Below are 18,597 nucleotides of genomic sequence, written 5' to 3'. Positions count from 1 at the left end.
ACTCAGAAATCATGAAAGGCGAATTTTAGTCGACTAAATACTCACCTTAATCGACTACATTCGTTGCACTTTTAGTCGACTAAGTCCATTATTTAGTCGACTAAATGTCGCAGATCAGGTTTTTTAAAACCCCCCCATTTCGCAAAGGGGGTTATTTTCAAACCCTAATCGACTAAATCGCTCCATTCCGTCCCGTCTCTCCAACCAAGTCCGAATCTCAACCCTTGAAGGTGCGATTGAAGCATCCTTGGTTCACACTTGCGAAATCGACATTTAGGTAACGTTTTCTGACTTGCATTTGGTTTTAGGTTTAGGTTTTATTTTTTGTTTTCTCCATGCATTTGATTTCTGTTTGCGGTTTTGTGGATTTAGGTTAGGGGTAAAGTGTTAAGTTTGTTGTAAGGGTGAGGGTTAGGGTTGATGTGGTACCTTAGGCTTAGGCTTAGGGTTAGGGTTAGGGTAGGGTAGGGTTAAGGTTAGGGTTAGGGTTAGGGTTAGGGTTTATATTGCTGTTTTGTTTGGGTTGTAGTGTTAGGGTTGATGTTTTTATGTTAGGGGCTAGGAATGGTTTTTTGTGATGTGCTAGGGTTAGGGTTAGGGTTAGGGTTAGGGTTAGAGTTTATATTTTAGGGTTAGGGTTAGGGTTTGGGGTGCTGTTTTTGAATGCGTTTGGGGTTTACGTTTCCTGTTTTTATGGTATGGTATAGGTATAGGGTTTGTTTTCTGTTTTATTTTAGGATTAGGTTTTGTTTTTTATATTGAATTTTAAATTTTTTAATATTGTTATTGTTCATCGATATTGTTTCCACTTGCATTGTAGGTACAGTTGTTCCCATGGCTGGCCGTAGAAGATCGTCTAGCACTGGAAATGAGAGACGACAGAAGCTACGACAAGACCGTCCGTCTTCGTCAAGGTCACAAGAGGAAGAGCCCGCTCCTGTCGACCTCCCATTCGGATACTTGTTCGAGAATGACCCCGTGGTTCATGAATCATTTGTCCGTGACTTTGTTAACCGACCCATATGTGGGGCCAAATCACTTGATACAGCCTTTTTTGAAAAAAGAAGGTTTTAACATTGTGAGGTGGTTGGAGGAATCATATCTTAGGACCTTGGCTGAACTGTCGTGTTCATATTCTGAGCTGCATGTACGGGCCTTCTACCATAACCTCAGCTACGTACAGGGTGAGCTGAGGTCTAGGGTCTGCGGGGTGGAGATCATCATGACGGCTCCGGTATGGTTGGAGTTACTGGGGTATGACTTTGATTCTGCGCAGACTGTGGAATATGACGCAGACATCGGGACCATACTTCCAGGATATACACGAGGTGATGTCGTGCAGAAGCAGAGAAGAGTATGTGGGCAACACATTGCCTATACGGTGGGGTTGGTTACTGTGGAGTCCCGTATACTACACTATGTCATCACCCACATTCTGTTTTCGCGAGCGTTCAATCATTCCAGGGTGTTGGAGCATGACATTCCCATCATGTGGGCTATCCGACATGGTACTTCGGTGAACTGGAGGCACTACATCTGTTGGATGATGTATAAGGCCAAACACAAGGGTGCACTTCCATTTGCTTGTCTTGTTCAGAGGATATTGGAGCATTTTGATGTTCCTATGGGTAATGTGACCTTGAAGAAGACCACAGGGTATAATCATAAGTTTGGAAAACTTCTACTGGAGCAGTGCAAGATGACAAAGAACCCCAAAACAGGAGTGTGGCAGTTCACAGGTGCGGCTGATGTTGAGGTTCCTGATATTGCTCCACTTGTAGACATGGTTGAGCCCGAGGTGGAGGATGATGATGACGATGATGATGAGGGTGACCAGCAGGAGATAGCTGAGCCTGAGGGTGGGTTTTCATTGCGTGATGTTATGAAGGGCATAAACGCCACGCTGAAGAAAATAGGAAAAATGGCGCTTAAACACAAAAAATGGAGGAAGAGTCACGTGCAGAAAGGGAATGAAAGATTTAGACATATACAGGGACGGTTCAAGGGTGTTGAAGATAGGCTTGCTCGTCTAGAGCTTGGACGAGGAAAACAGCAGGTTGAGGATGTTGTAGGATAGGGGACTGATGTGTCAGACGAGGATGACGAGGAGACGGCGTCCGAGGAGGAGGAGGATTAGATTTAATGTTTATGTTTTTTACTTTACGTTTGTAGTGTGTGTTGTTATGTAATTGACTTCGGTCTTCATATTTGACATTTGTAGTTTATGTGATATTATGTTTATGAGCTGAACTATTTAATGTTCCCATCATGTTGTGAACCGTTTACGTAATTATGTCATTTTTCTTGTTTACCAAATGAAGGAACATGGTAATTTTACATTCTTGTTTTCAATTTGTGTCTAATCACAGTCCAACGGGTCTAAAATGTCCAATGAAATTCAGAACAGGTGCTCATAAGAGAGTTAAATGAAGAACACAAGTTTCGGGTGCCCTAAACCAAGATTTATGCAATACATGTACATTCATGGTTTATAACCGCCACAATACAATTTTGTACCTGAAAGTGTGTTCCCCAAGTCATTATATGCGTGTACATTGATATTCGATCGGTTCCGTGCCAAAAAAATGCGTTCAAAACAGAATGGGGTATCAAAACCACTTATTTAGTCGAGCAACCTGTACTGGTTTAGTCGACTAAACTGTGTAGTCGACTAAACCAGCACAGGTTGCTCGACTAAATAAGTGGTTTTGACACCCCATTCTGTTTTGCACGCATTTTTTTGGCACAGAACCGATCGAATACTAATGTACACGCATATAATGACTTGGGGAACACACTTTCAGGTACAAAATTGTATTGTACAGGATTCGTATGCAATTGGGTACGTATTGCTTGAAACTGTTTGTTTACGCTCCCCGAAACTTGGTGAATTCATTTAGGGGTAATATTAGTATTAGTTATGAGTTTCAATCTATCAATATGGACCAATGTTAGATAATGGACTTAGAAATGAAAAGTCAAATAACATAATGAGTTATACAGTAACACAAAGTAACATAAAAATTCATAACAGAATTACATGAACTCTTACAAAAGACCTTAAATACATGCACAACATTGGTTCAGCTTTGTCTAATCCTCATAGGATATGTACGTTTATTGTGACCAATTTGCTTGCAGGTGCTACATCTAGTTTTACTGCTTGTGGGTTGGGACTCAACCCAATCCATTTCATTATGTATCCTTGAAGACTTCGGTCTCCCTTGTGCACGAACCAAAGATGCATTTGGGATAATAGTTGGACCATCTATTTCTGGGATCAACAACTCATTACCCATTGGAAACCAATGTGCAGCATAGACCTTCTCAATTTGTGTAATTGAGAACACAGGATCGACATAGTCATAGTGGTTCAATTTTTCAACCTTGCACACTGCTAGCACATGACTGCAAGGAAATCGTCTAGCTGTGAACCGTCCACATTGACATTTACGATTTAGCAAGTCAACCCTCATAATGTCGCCGGCAAGCATAATGCTTTCATAATGTTTCCTTCAAATTGAACACCGTTGGGGCCTTCATAATGCTTTCCATCATAGTAAATCATGGTAACATACATGTTTGGACTTGAGCTCATCTTTCACAAGAATTTTGGGGGTAGGAATCGGATTTTAGGGTTTTGGGTTCGGATTTAGGGGAAACAATTGAGAAATAAAGGGAAATGACAATGATTTCACAATTACTATGCCTTAGAGGTGGTGGGATGAAATGGAAGGGTGATTGGAAGGATCACAACTGACAAACAAGAGAAAGAGGAGTTTTGATTTCGAATATAATGAAAATGAGACCGAGAGAGGTCTGGATATAGGGTTTTCTGCGACATTTAGTCGACTAAATAATGGCCTTAGTCGACTAAAAGTGCAACAAATGTAGTCGATTAAGGTGAGTATTTAGTCGACTAAATTTCGCGTTTCATGATTTCTGAGTTTTGCCCATTTAGTCGATTAAAAGTGCAACTTAATCGACTAAATGGGGGAAGGATGGTGGATAGTTCTGGGGGAGGGGCAAATTGGTTATTAATTATTTAATGAGGGACAAAAGGGTCAAAAAGCCTGGCTATTTGACTTATATGTCTTTTAATTAATTAAAAATTATTACTTCCCCCTTATTTATAAACTATTTAAAATATTTGACATTTTCCTTAAGCATAATATCAATTTGTCATTATTTAACTGTTGATAAAAAACTATACTCGAGTATATGACAATATACTCGAGTATATTGTCCTGGTTGAAGGTGTTCATCGTGTATTGAAATATTTACCTGAGTACTCGAGTATCCTCCCCAGATACTCGAGTATATATTGGCCAGAAACCCTTAAATGAGTGGGTTTTAGCCCCATTTGTCACTCACCCATTTTATACCCTAAAATCTCCCGGGGCTGAACAATAGTCTTCTCCATTTTTTTCTCCTGGCTATTGCTTGCTTCAACCTCTCAACTCTGCTCCATTGTTGTATTTGTTCTTTGGTCTTCTCCCTAAGCAAAGTTACCCAGCTTGCAGGTGGTGCCGTGTGCAGGCCAAAAACCTTTTTCTTGTGCAGAGAGCTTTCTTCTTTCGTGATAACACAGCTAGCTATAGGAAAAGTGAGGTAAATGGACTCTACGAATCATGATGCAAGCAGGTGAGCTTTTCTTTTCTTTCTTTTTATTCGTACTCTCTTTGATATTTTCTTTTCTTCTCCTATGTTTAAATCCTTATAATTTCAATATAATCTGACCACATGACCACTTTATCACATTTGAGAATCCATTCCCATCTATATATGATATGGGATGCAACGTCTTTTTACGCAGAGTCCTCTTCTGCACAATGTCTCTTTGCGAAAATTCCTTCGATGCATTGCAAGACGGGCTGAACAATAGTCTTCTCCATTTTCTTCTTCTGGCTATTGCTTGCTTCCAACTCTCAACTCTTCTCCCTTGCTATTTTTGTTCTTCGGTCTTCTCCCTAAGTAAAGCTAGCCAGCTTGCAGGTGATAACTCTATGGTGAAGAGTTATTTTTAGGCTTATTTGTGATGTTTTGGTGCAATAATATACATAATTCTCTTGGTTTTATATGATTAATGCATGAATTCTATATTTTCATGATTTGAATGAGAAATATGTTAATTGTGGATATTTGAAGATAATTTGAGTGTTAGAACCATTTATTGCATTTGCTATTTTATTGCAGGTCAGTGCTGTAGCATCGGAAAACAGTGTTGTAGCATTGAAGATGAGGTCAGCAGCGTGTTTGGTTGACATCATCACCAGCAAGCTATGGACCCAATCCTAACTTAATGGAGGGAAGCTTCTGAGCGCGCAAACAGATAATTTGAATCATTCATAGATCTTCAAGAAATCCTACTCAAATCTTCAACAAATCAGAGTCTACAAATCCAAATCAAATCTTAAGTATATTTGGAGAAGATATGCAGAAGCATCATGCTCTGTCCCTCAATCATATCTGCAGCAAATAAGGAAAGAATCTCCAGGGGAGAGACGCCCCATTGGGGCGTCACATGTAACGCTCAAAAGTGGCGTCACATTGTGCAGTAGATGTGTAATTTTTTACAAAACAGCATTAAATGCGTAATTATTTAATTTAAATGCATTATTTTAATTTTTTTGCCTTGTTGTGAGATATCCAAAGTAAAATATAAATTAGGCTACGTTAAAATATAAATAAATTAGTAACTCCTAATATATGTAATAAATTTCATACTCGTTCGAGTACAATTCAATATAAATAAAACAATAGCTAAAAATATACTTAAACAAAGTTCAAGCAAAAGTGATTATCTAATCAGTCACCACAAGGTAGAATGATTGATAATTGAATTTTATTGTCCTTATTTGTTATTTTTGATTAATAATTTTAGGATTGTTCAATGTGTAAGTACTAGTCTTTTGGGCTGAATTGAATGTTGGGCTTTTAATTAGATTTAATTCGTTTTTATACTAAAATCTAGATTTACGTTATTCCAATATTTTGAGCCTAACTTTTGTTATAAGTATCCCATTAACCTCATTCTTTTCTCGTTTTGGAGATGATTCAGAGAGCTACAAATGTTATGAAGACATGAAAGCCAAATTCGAACAAGAAGATGGTCAAAATTGGAGCCAAAGTCAAAGACAAGATTCTGGAGTTTTAGTTAATTAATTGTGCTTGCTTTTGTAATTGGGAACTCAATATCTATGAGGTCCAAAGCCATTATTTCCGTTTTTTTTTTTGGGTCGGATTTGTGAAGCCTTAACCCGGTTTGAATAGGGGTTAAAAGGCTATATGTTAGGAAACATTACCGTTTTGTTTCAGTTTTCACGTTTTACAATTTTAGGATTCAATTGAGTTTTTCATTTTCTCTACTATTCTTCATGTTCTTCTCTATTCTCTTTTACTTTTTTGTTTTGTTTTCTAATAGCTATGCTAGGCTAAGCATTCTTTAATTAACCCAAGGGTTGAAGATTCCATGGATTAATCCAGAGAACCTACGCCCCTCTAACTGAATTCGTTTGTTTTCCCCTATTCGGATTGAGCATCACACAATTGTATGTTTAATCTGAAATCTGCTATTGCACTCTATGGAAGGGATTAAATGTTATATTTAACGTTTAGATTGATTAATCCAATGACCTCAAGTCGAATAGGTTGATACTCTGCGATTGCACGAGTAGACGCGCTATTTTTGATTAAACGCTAGGCGATCGTCTAGAGAAGGTTTCTAAACGAATGCAAGGATTCTGATTCGTTTAGGGTTAACCACGAATTTAGTAATTATTTGTCCAATGATGAATGTCCTAGGAATCCGAATTATGGGTTGGTTGTTTTTAATTCAATTTTTACGTCTTTCTTTACTTTTAATTGAATTGAAAAAAAAATCCCGTTTTATTTTTTGTTTTAGTTGAGCGATTTAGTCCCTTGCGTGAGAGACGATTCAAATTGGTCCCCTTCACTACAAATCTCTATCAACCTAGTAATTTGCATGAGTTCAATGGCTCACGTCAATGACCTGTATGATCATAATCTGCACCTCCACTATATCACTTTGACTGTTATTTTTTCTGTTCCACCAAGGACATGGTAGTATAAAGCTCCTGTTCTATATTTCTCAAAAGATATAATAAAAAAAATCTTGAGCTTCTCGATGGGATCATTCACTGCTGTGGGCCATAGAAGATTTTTCATGATGGATCTCGATAATGTGGTGGAGCTGGTATAAAAAAATAGGGAAAATATTATCTTATATTGTAGGAAAGTATTTTTCTCTTCTACACATACATCGATTTCTGTGTTACTTTTTTTTTTCTTTAAGTGAGTGAGTCCTACTCATAACTATCTCTATGACATAAGAGAACTTCTCTTATGTCACATGAGATTAATAAAGCCCAAAAAAATAATAGCCATGTGAAATTTAAGAAGGATTAGCTTCGATAGGATTCATAAGATATTTTTTTTATGTTATATTACACAAAAAGTACATCTAGAATAAAGTTTTATTTGTTATAGCATTACTATTTATGTTTTCTTAAATGTCCAGAGTTTGAGCAGCAAATGACAAAACAGGTCACCAATCTTCCATCCAAAGCTAATATATGAACTACTTCAAAGATAGACTAAAGATGCATTTGAGTTCAGGGAAGGAATACACAAATCACAAATTTCTATTGCCGAGAAACCAAGAAAATTATGGTCATGCTAGAAGTTGGTGATACAATCCAAATAGTTCCATTGTAAAAATTCATACCTCTATTATGACACAGATCACATATATCGTGTTTTCAATTGTGGCATGTCTGTCAGTCCACCAGAACACAAAATGCAGCATAGGAAAGGAAAACGAAAATTTTAATGGTGAAAGAAAAAGGAAGAAAAAAAGAAAAAAGAACTTATACATATCAGTATGAGAAGAACCATTTACAATATGTTTCATTCAGTAACTAGTATCTAATAAATAAACCTAGTTTGAAGTAAAACCGGTACAAGACAATCTTCAAAGCTAAGCAGCCATATGTTTTGTTCTTCAAAAGATTCAAGCTCTGGTTTTTTGGGAAAGCTACAAGGTGCTTGTTTTACATGTAGCACTCATCTAATCTGCTTTTATGCATCTGAAAGGCAGGGTTAACCCAGGCTCCACAGCTGCACTGCATACCAGCCCAATTGAAGTTACCCAAACGAGCATTACAGCTCATACAGAGAAGTTTCTCCTCCACATGACCTTCTTGTACTTCCAAGTCAATCCATATCCATAATGTTAGTATGAAGTATGAAAAGTGATCTTACGGCAACCATAAGATATATGAGGGGAATTTAAGAGTACCTGCTTGCATCCACTTCATGGGTTCAACAAATATTGAGGTGCAGTCAGCTGGTTGCTTTTCCATTTCCCAGGGTTCGCTGCTTCTCTTTTTCCACTTGAAGCTTGATTCCCCTTTTCCACGCTCATGGGAAACTATATTATCCTCTGAAGCAACAATTCTTCTGCATTTCTTACACCGGTATATGAGTTGAGGTTTCGTTGTGGTTTCCGACTCAGGTGTACTGGGTTCAGCCATTTGTATTGAATAATCAAGGGATAGTATGCTTTATGCACTGTGAATTAAAACAAAAATGGGAATAGAAAAAATAACTTAGCATATTGAGAACTTCTCCGACAGTCATTGATCCAGACATAAGAGGATAGTAGGATGATAAATAAATTTTAAAAATTAGAAAGCACAATAAAAATGAAAGAATTTGATGTCTGAATAATAATGATAACTCACAGAAGACATTAAAATTGCAATCACATGTAGAATCATACAATTTTCACCAGAACTATCTTCTGGCAGGTAGAAACATTACCTCAGTTTGCATCTGGGCATTATTGATTTTAAAGTTCAGAATAAACTTCCTGAGAAATAAGTTTTACATTTTAGTTTCATTATGTGCATAGTAAAAGCACGTGTGTATTAATAAGACATGAATCATATACTGTAAATTGCAAATAACTTCAAGCAGCATTGTTACTATTAACAACTGTTGAGCCTAGAGGTACCTCTAAACATATAACTGAATGATGAATGACGACATAACGATATGTAGATTCATTGGCTGAGCATGAGCATGCAAGCAAATCAATTTAATGGAATCGCATTCTAATCCAGCAGCTGATTAATGCTCAGAACACATTTCAGAAATAAATGTTTGGGTTAACATTGATATAGGGAAATTCTTTGTGACCCCACCGTGTCTTCTAATATTACTACCCTATCTCTAAATAAAAATAAATTTATTTTAATCCATATGAAGATGTAGTATATTTAAAATATTATAAACTTCACCAAATATATCCATAAAACTCACAACTGGAAAATTAAACATTAAAAACACACAAATAAAAAACAAAAAACAAAAACAAAACAAAACAAAACGCTTCCCTTTTAAGTCATTCCTAACATATCATATCTACTACCCCTCAACCCAGCTGTAATCAAAAAATGTTATCTAAACTATCAAGCTGCTGCATGACCCAGGCTTCGAGCGGATCATATTCACCATAACCTTAAGCCAACAAGCATGCATCTCAAATCGAAACAGAAGAGTGAAATGAGCAACTCACAAGACAAAAGTAAAGCACTAAATACAGTGCAACCCTATGGCAGTTCTTCAATGTCATACACAATGGGGTCCAATATCTTTCAAGCAATGGGATCCTAGTGGAAATTTGTGGCAAAAATCCTGATATCTCCCTTCACCTTGAGGACAAGGTGAATCTTTGAAGGGGAGTATTGATGGGCTATGACAAATGAGCCCAAGTCCAGCAATGCAAAGGAGTTCATAGTAGTTAGTTAGAGGAGATAGATGCTATTATATAGGGTGATTTAGGGGTGGGGTTTACTGATGGATGAATTCAGAGTTGGTTAGTGGGGAAATTTGAGCGATCTCTAGGGAACTCTTGAGCCTAGGTTTGTTGGTTTGAGGGAGAGTTGAGGTTTCTTGGGGTTTATTTTCTATATTTTATCATTGTAAGGAGCTTGTCTCCATTTATATTTTCTGCAATTTCATATTAATAAAAGTAGGTTCCATTACATTCTAATCCAGCAGCTGATTAATGCTCAGAACACATTTCAGAAATAAATGTTTGGGTTGACATTGATATAGGGAAATCCTTTGTGACCCTACCATGTGTTCTAATATTACTACCCTATCTCTAAATAAAAATAAACTTATTTTAATCCATATGAAGATGTATTATACTTAAAATATTATAAACTTCACGAAATATCCATAAAACGCACAAATGGAAAATTAAACATTAAAAACAAACAAATGAAAAATAAAAAACAAAAAACAAAAGACAAAACAAAACAAACACTTCCCTTTTAAGTCCTTTCCAACAGCGACGGAGACAGGGGGAGGCTAGCCCCCCCCCCCCCCCCCTTCTCCCAAAAAAAATGGGAAAAAAATTAATGCATTTGAAGGTCAAACATAATATTGTTGTTATTGTTAAATGTGCTTCTTTTGGAAGTTCTGGTTTGAGATCCAAGTTGAAATCTACCTCCACTTCACCTAATGTGTGTGTGTGTTCTGTGTAACCTTTTCTGCATTTTCTTTTTTATTTTCATATGCTATATTTTGGTTAATGAAAACTTTGGCCTTTTTGCCATCCTTTTGCTCTCTTTTCATTTGCATGGTTGTGTTTCTTTTTGTGTAGTGGTTTCATATAGAGAAAATCAGTTTGCTCTAACTTAAAAGATTCACTTTTTGGGGCAACTTGGTTGCAGTCTTTTATTTTATTTTTTTTAAAAAAATGTAGTTAAAAGCATTGTTTTAGTTAAGGCACTCATTTTTTTTTTTAATTATTGTTTTAAACTACTTTTTATGTGTGTTGGACCCGACCAATAGTATATTTTTTCAGTCTTTCAAATGTTGTTAAATGTTAATATTTTGGTAAGAAATTATCTAAATGAGTTCCTATGAGGTCAACATCAACATCAACATCAACAACACCTTTATCCCAAATTAATTGGGGTCGGTGGTAGATGAACCCACATGAAAGATACAAAACGGTTGAAAAAAAGTAAAAAAAGAAATAAATAAATAAATAAATAAATAAAAATAAACAAATAACCCAAAGATCAATAGGTAAAAAAATACTGATATTATGCAAGACAAAAAATTAATTTTCGCCCCCCTCCCCTCCAATCCTGGCTCCGCCACTGCTTCCCAACATAGCATATCACCCCCCAATCCAGCTGTAATCAAACAATGTTATCTAAACTATCAAGTAGCTGTATGACCCAGGCTTCGAGCACATCATATTCACCGAAACCTTAAGCCAACAAGCATGCATCTCAAATCGAAACATAAGAGTAAAATGAACAACTCACACGACAAAAAGAAAGCACTAAACACAAGCAATCAGTAACATGAGAGCACTAAACACAAGGCTGAGAGAAACTAAAACCCAAAGATCCCACAAGACTTTTACATGTCTGCATCACAAATAAGACTTTTACATGTCTAAATCACAAAGAATCACCTAAAGTAGCAAGCATAATGAAATTGGCATTTTATCAAACAATGAGTACGCAAACACCATAAGAGAGGGTAGGGCTAACTTGTTAGACTAATAGATTAGCATTGAAGATTAGAGAAAGTCAGTAACTTGACATTACAGAATACATAAATCAAATATAGTAGGAAGAGATTCTTAATCAGCAAAAAATGGCTAAGATGATTGTGTACAATAAATAGCTCGGGACTTCTTTGTATTGAACAAATAGTAACCTACCTCACTGATTCACAAACATAGGAGGCTCTATACTAAAGTTCCAACTTCCAACTGACATCCTGTATAACAATGGCAAGTGACAATTTTTACCCTAAATTTTCTTTATAATATCAAAACCCCAAATTAAAGAAAAAGTACTAGTAATCAAATGTTCAACCTAGTTTGAATTCCCAGTTTGTGAAAGTCCAAGACTCGCAGAAAAATAATACACAGAATTGAATTGGTTATGATTACTAAAATCATAAAAGTAGGAAAAAGAAAATGGAGATAGAGAGAGAAATTAAGTTACCTTGATGTTGCAGCGAGCTTAGAGACTTACTCTGCGGCCTCAAGTTGAATGATTCACCTCTCTCTTCTACGTGACTATGAGTATTTTAAAGAGACAAGATTTGTTTTGGGCAATTGAAAGAAAAATAGAAATAGTTTTGTTATATTCGAACTAAATTACAATATGGGATTTGGGTCTTCAACATTGTATTTTTTGGGCCTCAATTTTACAAAGTAGATTCTTAATAGGGAAAGGGCACTGTGCATATTTGAAATCTGTTTCAAAAAATAATTTTTTGATTTTAAGAAGAAGAAAAAAATCAGTTGATAAGACATGTTAAAAATTATAAAAAATTTTAAAATAAAATGTGCAGAATATATATGAGTTGTTTTTGTTTTATGTTTTAACTTTTAAGTTTCAAAAACAGAAAATACATATTTCATTAATTATTTTACAATACAGAATAAAATGATTGTCCAAAAAATAAGAGTACCAGGTAATAAGTAATTCAAGGTCAACCTAATCTCTAAATTTTTGTTATTCATTAAACTATGGATTTAGTGATTTAGTTTGAAAAATTGAACTGATTTTTTTTTAATCAGTTTTAGGTTCCCAATCAGTCTGAATTGATTATAAAAAAACAAAATATAAAATTAAAAATATTAATAGTTAAAAAAAATTGTTTAGTTTTTTTAGTTCTCGGAACTCTTTAAATAAAGTAATTTGATTCTTGAATAATAGTCTTGATCGGTCCAACAAATATTGGGTTGGGCCTGATCATACATAGTTGAAGGTGAATGATGTTGACGAAGAGAAGGTATATGTGCAAGATAGCTTGCCAAGATGCTGGGATGTTTGGCGAGATGGTTGATCAGCACTTTGTATATCTGGGCAATTTAAAGGAGACTAGGGGATACCTGCAAGGCACTTCGACGCTCAAATCAATTCAGTTTTCAAATAAAGATATCATATCTGGGCTAAATGTCTCTGTATTTATAGTGTAAAGTGCCTTATTTCATACTGCCTTTCATAAAACGATGTTCATGTTCATTGGTGGAGAGGGGTGGCCTCTCTCAGACCATTCCTTGGTAGACAAGCCTAAGGTCAAGCTAGTTTCAGTAGACGTGGTGGCAAGCTGGAGCTGCCATTCATTAATGGGTTTCAGGTAGTGGCCAAGTTGGCTGAACTGCTGATCTCGATAATGATGTTTCCTTCCATGTTAATTCATCCTTGACTTGTTAGCCAAGTTTTGCGAGACCCCTACGCTTAATATGCGAGATGAGTTGCCTTGTTGGGCAAGCTCTGATAGTTTCTGAACCCTTTGGGCCTTTCAATAGATTGAGCCTCTATTTCGTATATAGCAGGTCCAGATCAGAAGTCCATCAACTTACTACTTATACTGTAAGCATGAGGAGCAATATGTAGTCCTTATGCGAGATATTCATTCGCTTGTGACGAGATGTTGCTACGTTCTTACTATTGTTTGCACTTGAGTAGATTTTGGTAATCAGTCATTTCGCCGCTTAATAAACGGTTAATTTGACTTTAAACTGTCAGGGGCATTTAATGTTGCCTTAATTACGTGTGGGTTAATGCATTAACTCTTTGGTCTCCTGTTGACATGCATCCCACTCCTTTGCATTACCATTTCACTTTTTCATGTTTTTACACATATACCCTTGGTTACTTTTTGAGTTTTAACCTTAAGGGTTTTGGAGGGAATGATTACTTTTACTCTCGTGCCTTCTCTTTTTCTGATATTGCTCCCTTCCATAGTTGCTCTCCATTATTCTTTGTCATTTTGCTTTTGTGACACGTAAGTGTGAGTAAGCTACTTTGTTTCATGTGCTCCGAAGAACTTCCTCGAATTAAAGTATAATCCTTTCACTTTCACTTTCATTTTTTTGCATTTCTGGAAATTCATTGTATGCCAATAGTTTTTGAGTGCTTGTTCATTCACTTCTGCATTGATTCTTGTTTTGAGTGAGCAGTCTGTTCCTTTTGGTCATTTGCCTCTATGGTTTCTGGGTTTACTTTTGGGTTCTAGGTAGTTTTCCACCCGTTTGTAAAAATGTCTGTTGAACATCCTTTTTCTGCATTTTTTAGAATGGTCGAGAGGTTAAGTTCAACTAGTTCAGAGCTTAGGCCAGTACCTAGGTCTAGGTCAGCTAGGTCCCTTGGCATAGGAGAATGGTGGTTGACCAGTGAATGAATTTCTCCATGATAGAAAAGGCTGAGATACTTGGGACTCTTCCTCCCTCACTAGAGATTATGGAGGTGGGTCCTTATCTCAAGGCTCTAGGAGAGATAGAGCTCCATCCCGTGCGAGTTAAGGGTAATCTCGCTTGTTTCCTAGGGTTCTTTCCCAGCGAAGCAATATTTAAGAACAAGCTGGCCCAACACCCTATCGCTGCAAAATCTAAAGAATCTATTGTCATTTCAAGTAGTTCTGATTCTGAGTCAAGTACACGTCCTGGTTCTAGAATATCTCGCAGTTCCACCCCTGTCCCTTTAAATGTTATTTATCCTGCTGGTTATCCGTACAAAAAATGTATAATAGGAAAAATGCCTGCTAGCTCTTATTTCAGTTCTTCTGCTGATTCATCTGACACTTGTTCTACCTCTTCCTTTCTCAGGGCTATCATGAGTAAAAGAAAATTACAGAGAGAAGTGGCCCTATTTCGGGTGTGCGAGATACGTATAATTTCACATGGGTGTCTAATGATGTTTTGAAAGAAGTCTCCAAGTTTAGTGTTGTGGAGTCTGCTGCTGAGATTGTTGTTGTTGTTCACCTTACTATGGACAAATCCACTGACCACAAGTGGAAAATTTCTCCTATTCCTGCAGATGAACGTGTTTGTTCATCTCACGTGGATGATAGGTCTAATCATGTTTTGATGATGCATAATTTTTTTTTGTCACCTTAGGTTTTCATTTCCCCTTTTCTTCATTTGTCATTTCACTTTTAGATCATGTTCATATCACCCCTACCCAGCTTCATCCAAATACGTGGGGGTTTATTCATGTATATGAGATGTTTTGAGCGTTTGATCTTTTTCCTTTAGTTAAGTCATTTTTTTGTCCTTTTAGGGTATATTGTGCTCGTAAGAGCTGGATTTCTTTCCCAAAAAACCAAGACTTCAATTTTTGTGAGGTTTTTTCAAACAAAATTCATGAGTGGAAGAAGGAATATTTCAAGATATAGGGTAGTTACCCCTTTTTTTCTGGAATACGAGGATGAAGTCCCCTTCTTTCCTTTATACTGGTGCCAAGATCCTGAAGATGGGCTTAAACTTAGTTATACTTTTTCGGACTTAGATTCTCCTGAGGGTATTACAGTGAATAGGTTATGTGAGATTGCTTATAAAGTTATTGATGGTGGTCTGCTGAGTGCATACACCATTCTCTCTTAATATACTGACAATAATGTAAAGGTCTTTGTTGGTAGGAATCTTAAATACATGTAGCATTTGTTTTTGATCTCGCACTATGTTCATGCCTTCATTTTTCCTGTTCATTCTACAATACTTTAATTTCATTCTTTCGCAGAAAGCGAGATGGACACAAAGCAGAGGATGCTTGAACTGATGGCTGCAAAAAGACTTTCGGCTGGAGGTCCCAACAATACTGCTTTGAACTCGCTAGAATTTTTAGTTCAAGGTCAAACGAGATTTGAGACTCCTATTCTGACTTCTCTTGGCTCATTACAAGGTCAACCTGATATGCCACCTCTTACCTCCAAGATGGAAAAGAAAGCTTTTGAAGAGCCCAGTAAAAGGAGGAAGATCAGTAGGAAAAAAAATCTTCTCATCCCGCCACACTTTCAACTTCATGTAAAGAAAAGATGGCTAAAACAGAAACATAAGAGGGGTGTGTGAATTGTGTGTAACTTCTTTTGCAAACAATGTAAATTAACTCTCTTTTTTAAGAACACATGCAAGAACGAAATTGATTAGTAAACAATCATTGATTCAAGTGGTAAGTAACTTGTTCCCCTTAATCAGATGACTTAAATTCTAGTCCTTGGAATAAAGAAAATGATGTTAAGAGAGCCGTCCACAATCTGAGTCTGACAATGCTCAAATTGGATTAAATCCATTTGAATAAAAAATAGCAAATAAGAGAAATAAACCATATTAGAAAGAGCAATTCAATAAGCAGACAATAAAAAGAGTAAAATGATCAAACAAAAGTTGCTAATTCAAGTGTATTCAATTGACTTGAACTGTTGAAAATATTGTATATAGAGTAGTCTAGTGTATGAGACAAAGTCTCACATCATATAATTTTCATGCGTGTCCTATTTTACTTAGTTATATAATAGTGCCTCTGCTGCTCGTCTAAAGCACACAAATTACCTCTTATGTCTTTCACTTTCCTCTCTCTTAACATAGTTTCAAGAGCCTAATGAGAGACAAACCTAATTTGCACTTACTTGATGGCCCACTACATATTGGTGATAAATTTTTCTGGAAATCATGTCATCCCCTCAGTTTCTGGTCTTTCCATCTTCACAAACGCCTCATATCTCATTCAATCTCGACTACAATCACGCCACCACCGCCGTCCACTGTCAACCACCACCTTTTTTGGTGACCTTTTTGACTAACCCATATATCGCTCGAAGTCTCATCCTAGCGACCACCTCTGTCCAAGCCTCACTACCAGCCACCTCGCACGTGCCCTCATTCACTGGTCACAGTTTCTGAATTTTGAATCCTTGTGGTAACTCATAGCTTCTCTGTTCGCCATACGTCTTTCACATATATGCTTGCCTTCCTCTCTTAGTCCTGGATCTGTAGTTTTATGTTGATCAGAGCTTATTTCGTGGTAAGCGGCCTTGTTCACACACATTTTTTGACTTTCTTGTATGCGTTTGTTGTCTTTATAGGTTCCCATGAATGACTCTCACTCAAGTAATGTGTCCTTTGATGTTCCAAAGCCCAAGGCGCTCATTTTTAGTAATTATGTTCATACGATGCATGGATAAATCAGATGGTTCTAATTATGACTCTTGGGCATCTGACATTAAAGTTTTTCTTGAGGGACAAGATTACACCGACCATCTCATCCCCACTGCTGAATCTGTAGGTGCTGTAGACCGCCCTAGGTTGAAGAAGATTGATGACCAACTATGCATTGTGGTTTTATATCAAGCATGTTTAAGTTGATGCCTATGTGTTGTATTTGAAGGCTTGAAAATGCCAAAGATATTAATTTTGTATATAGATCATGTATGATGGTCCATAGATGGATTTTTTTAAAAAAATATATGATTTATGATTAGATTCAAGTACTAGAATTGTTATATAGTCAATTAGGTATAGAAGTTGTATAAATGCTTAAGAGTGGGGGTCTAGGGCAGTAAAAAAAGGGTCCTTAGTTACTGCCTTAGCGTATTAAAATGCACTACAAGGCTTTTTAACACGCTATAGCATAAAAACCCTCCCCAATTTTATACCTAAGCGCGTTTTTTTACACTAACAGTGAAAAAATACATATATCGTGCGTTAAAACACGCTACATGGCGTTTTAACGCGCTCTAGACCAATGTTGGTCTCCATCTTTTACACATCTAATCTTGTGTGGACCGCTTGGTTTGAGGTTGTAAGATTGTGTAGGACCTTCCTACCTATATTAATCATTATAACCAATGAGTTAGATTTTAATTAACGTGAAATGAACTTGTTTATATAAAAAGAAAAAGTTTATCCATATTTTCACCATAACTATCTTTAGTTTCACAACCTTATATAATAGCCCTAATGTTATAAATTCAAAAATGTAGGATTATTATGAAGATCTTAGGGTTATAAATAGAATAAGGATGAAATTCTAAGAATTTTGATGTCCATATTGATAGTATTCTACACATGTGGATTTTTATCTGTTATTTTAGACTGCTGACGCAGCAACAATCAGTAGAATAGCTCTAATTTAGCAAATTTGAGTTAGAGAGCTATTTTGATGATATGATTATCATAGATGAGGTTAGTATATGATTTGATGAAGTTTGATACCCATATTGGGGTATTTTGAAAAAGTTACTTATGCTGGGTATTTTGTACTGCTGTAGAAGCAGCCGGTAGAACCCCGGAACGGGAAAAAGATGAAAAAATGAAAAGAAAGACAATATATGCCTAACGAGTCATAATTAGACCAATAATGTTAAAGTTAAGAAGATTATGAAATCTGGGTACAATTAAGAACACCGGTAAAGACTACAGTGCAATTAAACAGCTGTAAGTGGATCTGTGATCTACTAATTAAATTTTTAAGTTATGAACATGATAATTAGACAAAATTAATATTAACTACTTAAAGTTAGAGTCTTGAATATTTCCGGGTAGAAATTTGATAACAGTTCAGATAAAAATTACACCGGGTGTCACTAAATAATAGAAAGTCACTTAAGTGACTTGGTCAAAACCCTAGAATGACTAGGACACCTCCCACTCTACCCCATCAGCCGCCCAACACCCTCTCTCTCTACCCTTTGGAGATTCAAACTTTCTCCTCCTTCTCTCTAGAATTTTATCACCAAAACTCACTC

General features: G+C 36.3%; 1 protein-coding gene across 4 annotated transcripts; it reads right to left on the bottom strand.

Moving 5' to 3' along the window:
- Positions 1-7,731: 7,731 nt before the first annotated feature.
- LOC133302736 (probable inactive dual specificity protein phosphatase-like At4g18593) lies at positions 7,732-12,180 on the bottom strand. Of its 4 annotated transcripts, XM_061502552.1 has the most exons (5): positions 12,066-12,180; positions 11,777-11,835; positions 8,845-8,893; positions 8,321-8,592; positions 7,732-8,227 (listed from the first exon to the last, which is right to left on the bottom strand). In XM_061502552.1, the coding sequence occupies exons 4-5, from the start codon at positions 8,553-8,555 to the stop codon at positions 8,073-8,075; spliced, it is 390 nt and encodes a 129-aa protein (XP_061358536.1). In that variant the 5' UTR covers positions 8,556-8,592; positions 8,845-8,893; positions 11,777-11,835; positions 12,066-12,180; the 3' UTR covers positions 7,732-8,072. The 4 variants fall into 4 exon arrangements, with proteins under 4 accessions (XP_061358536.1, XP_061358532.1, XP_061358534.1 ...); XM_061502548.1 differs by lacking the exon at positions 8,845-8,893 and having other exon boundaries at positions 12,066-12,178; XM_061502550.1 differs by lacking the exons at positions 8,845-8,893; positions 12,066-12,180 and adding an exon at positions 11,934-12,010.
- Positions 12,181-18,597: the final 6,417 nt, after the last annotated feature.

Source organism: Gastrolobium bilobum, unplaced genomic scaffold (assembly GCF_033153095.1).
Source record: "Gastrolobium bilobum isolate Gb01-03AN ecotype WA unplaced genomic scaffold, APGP_CSIRO_Gbil_v1 utg1285, whole genome shotgun sequence".
Classification (NCBI taxonomy): Eukaryota; Viridiplantae; Streptophyta; class Magnoliopsida; order Fabales; family Fabaceae; genus Gastrolobium; species Gastrolobium bilobum.
The sequence above is the reverse complement of the archived record's forward strand: the minus strand, read 5'-3'. Positions and strand labels throughout refer to the sequence as shown.

Excerpts from the sequence above, each read along its gene's own strand:
- LOC133302736 (XM_061502552.1), bottom strand. The coding sequence starts at position 8,555 with ATGGCTGAACCCAGTACACCTGAGTCGGAAACCACAACGAAACCTCAA. Across the intron at positions 8,228-8,320 it reads CATGAAGTGGATGCAAGCAG|TACAAGAAGGTCATGTGGAG; the intron begins GTACTCTTAAAT and ends TTGACTTGGAAG.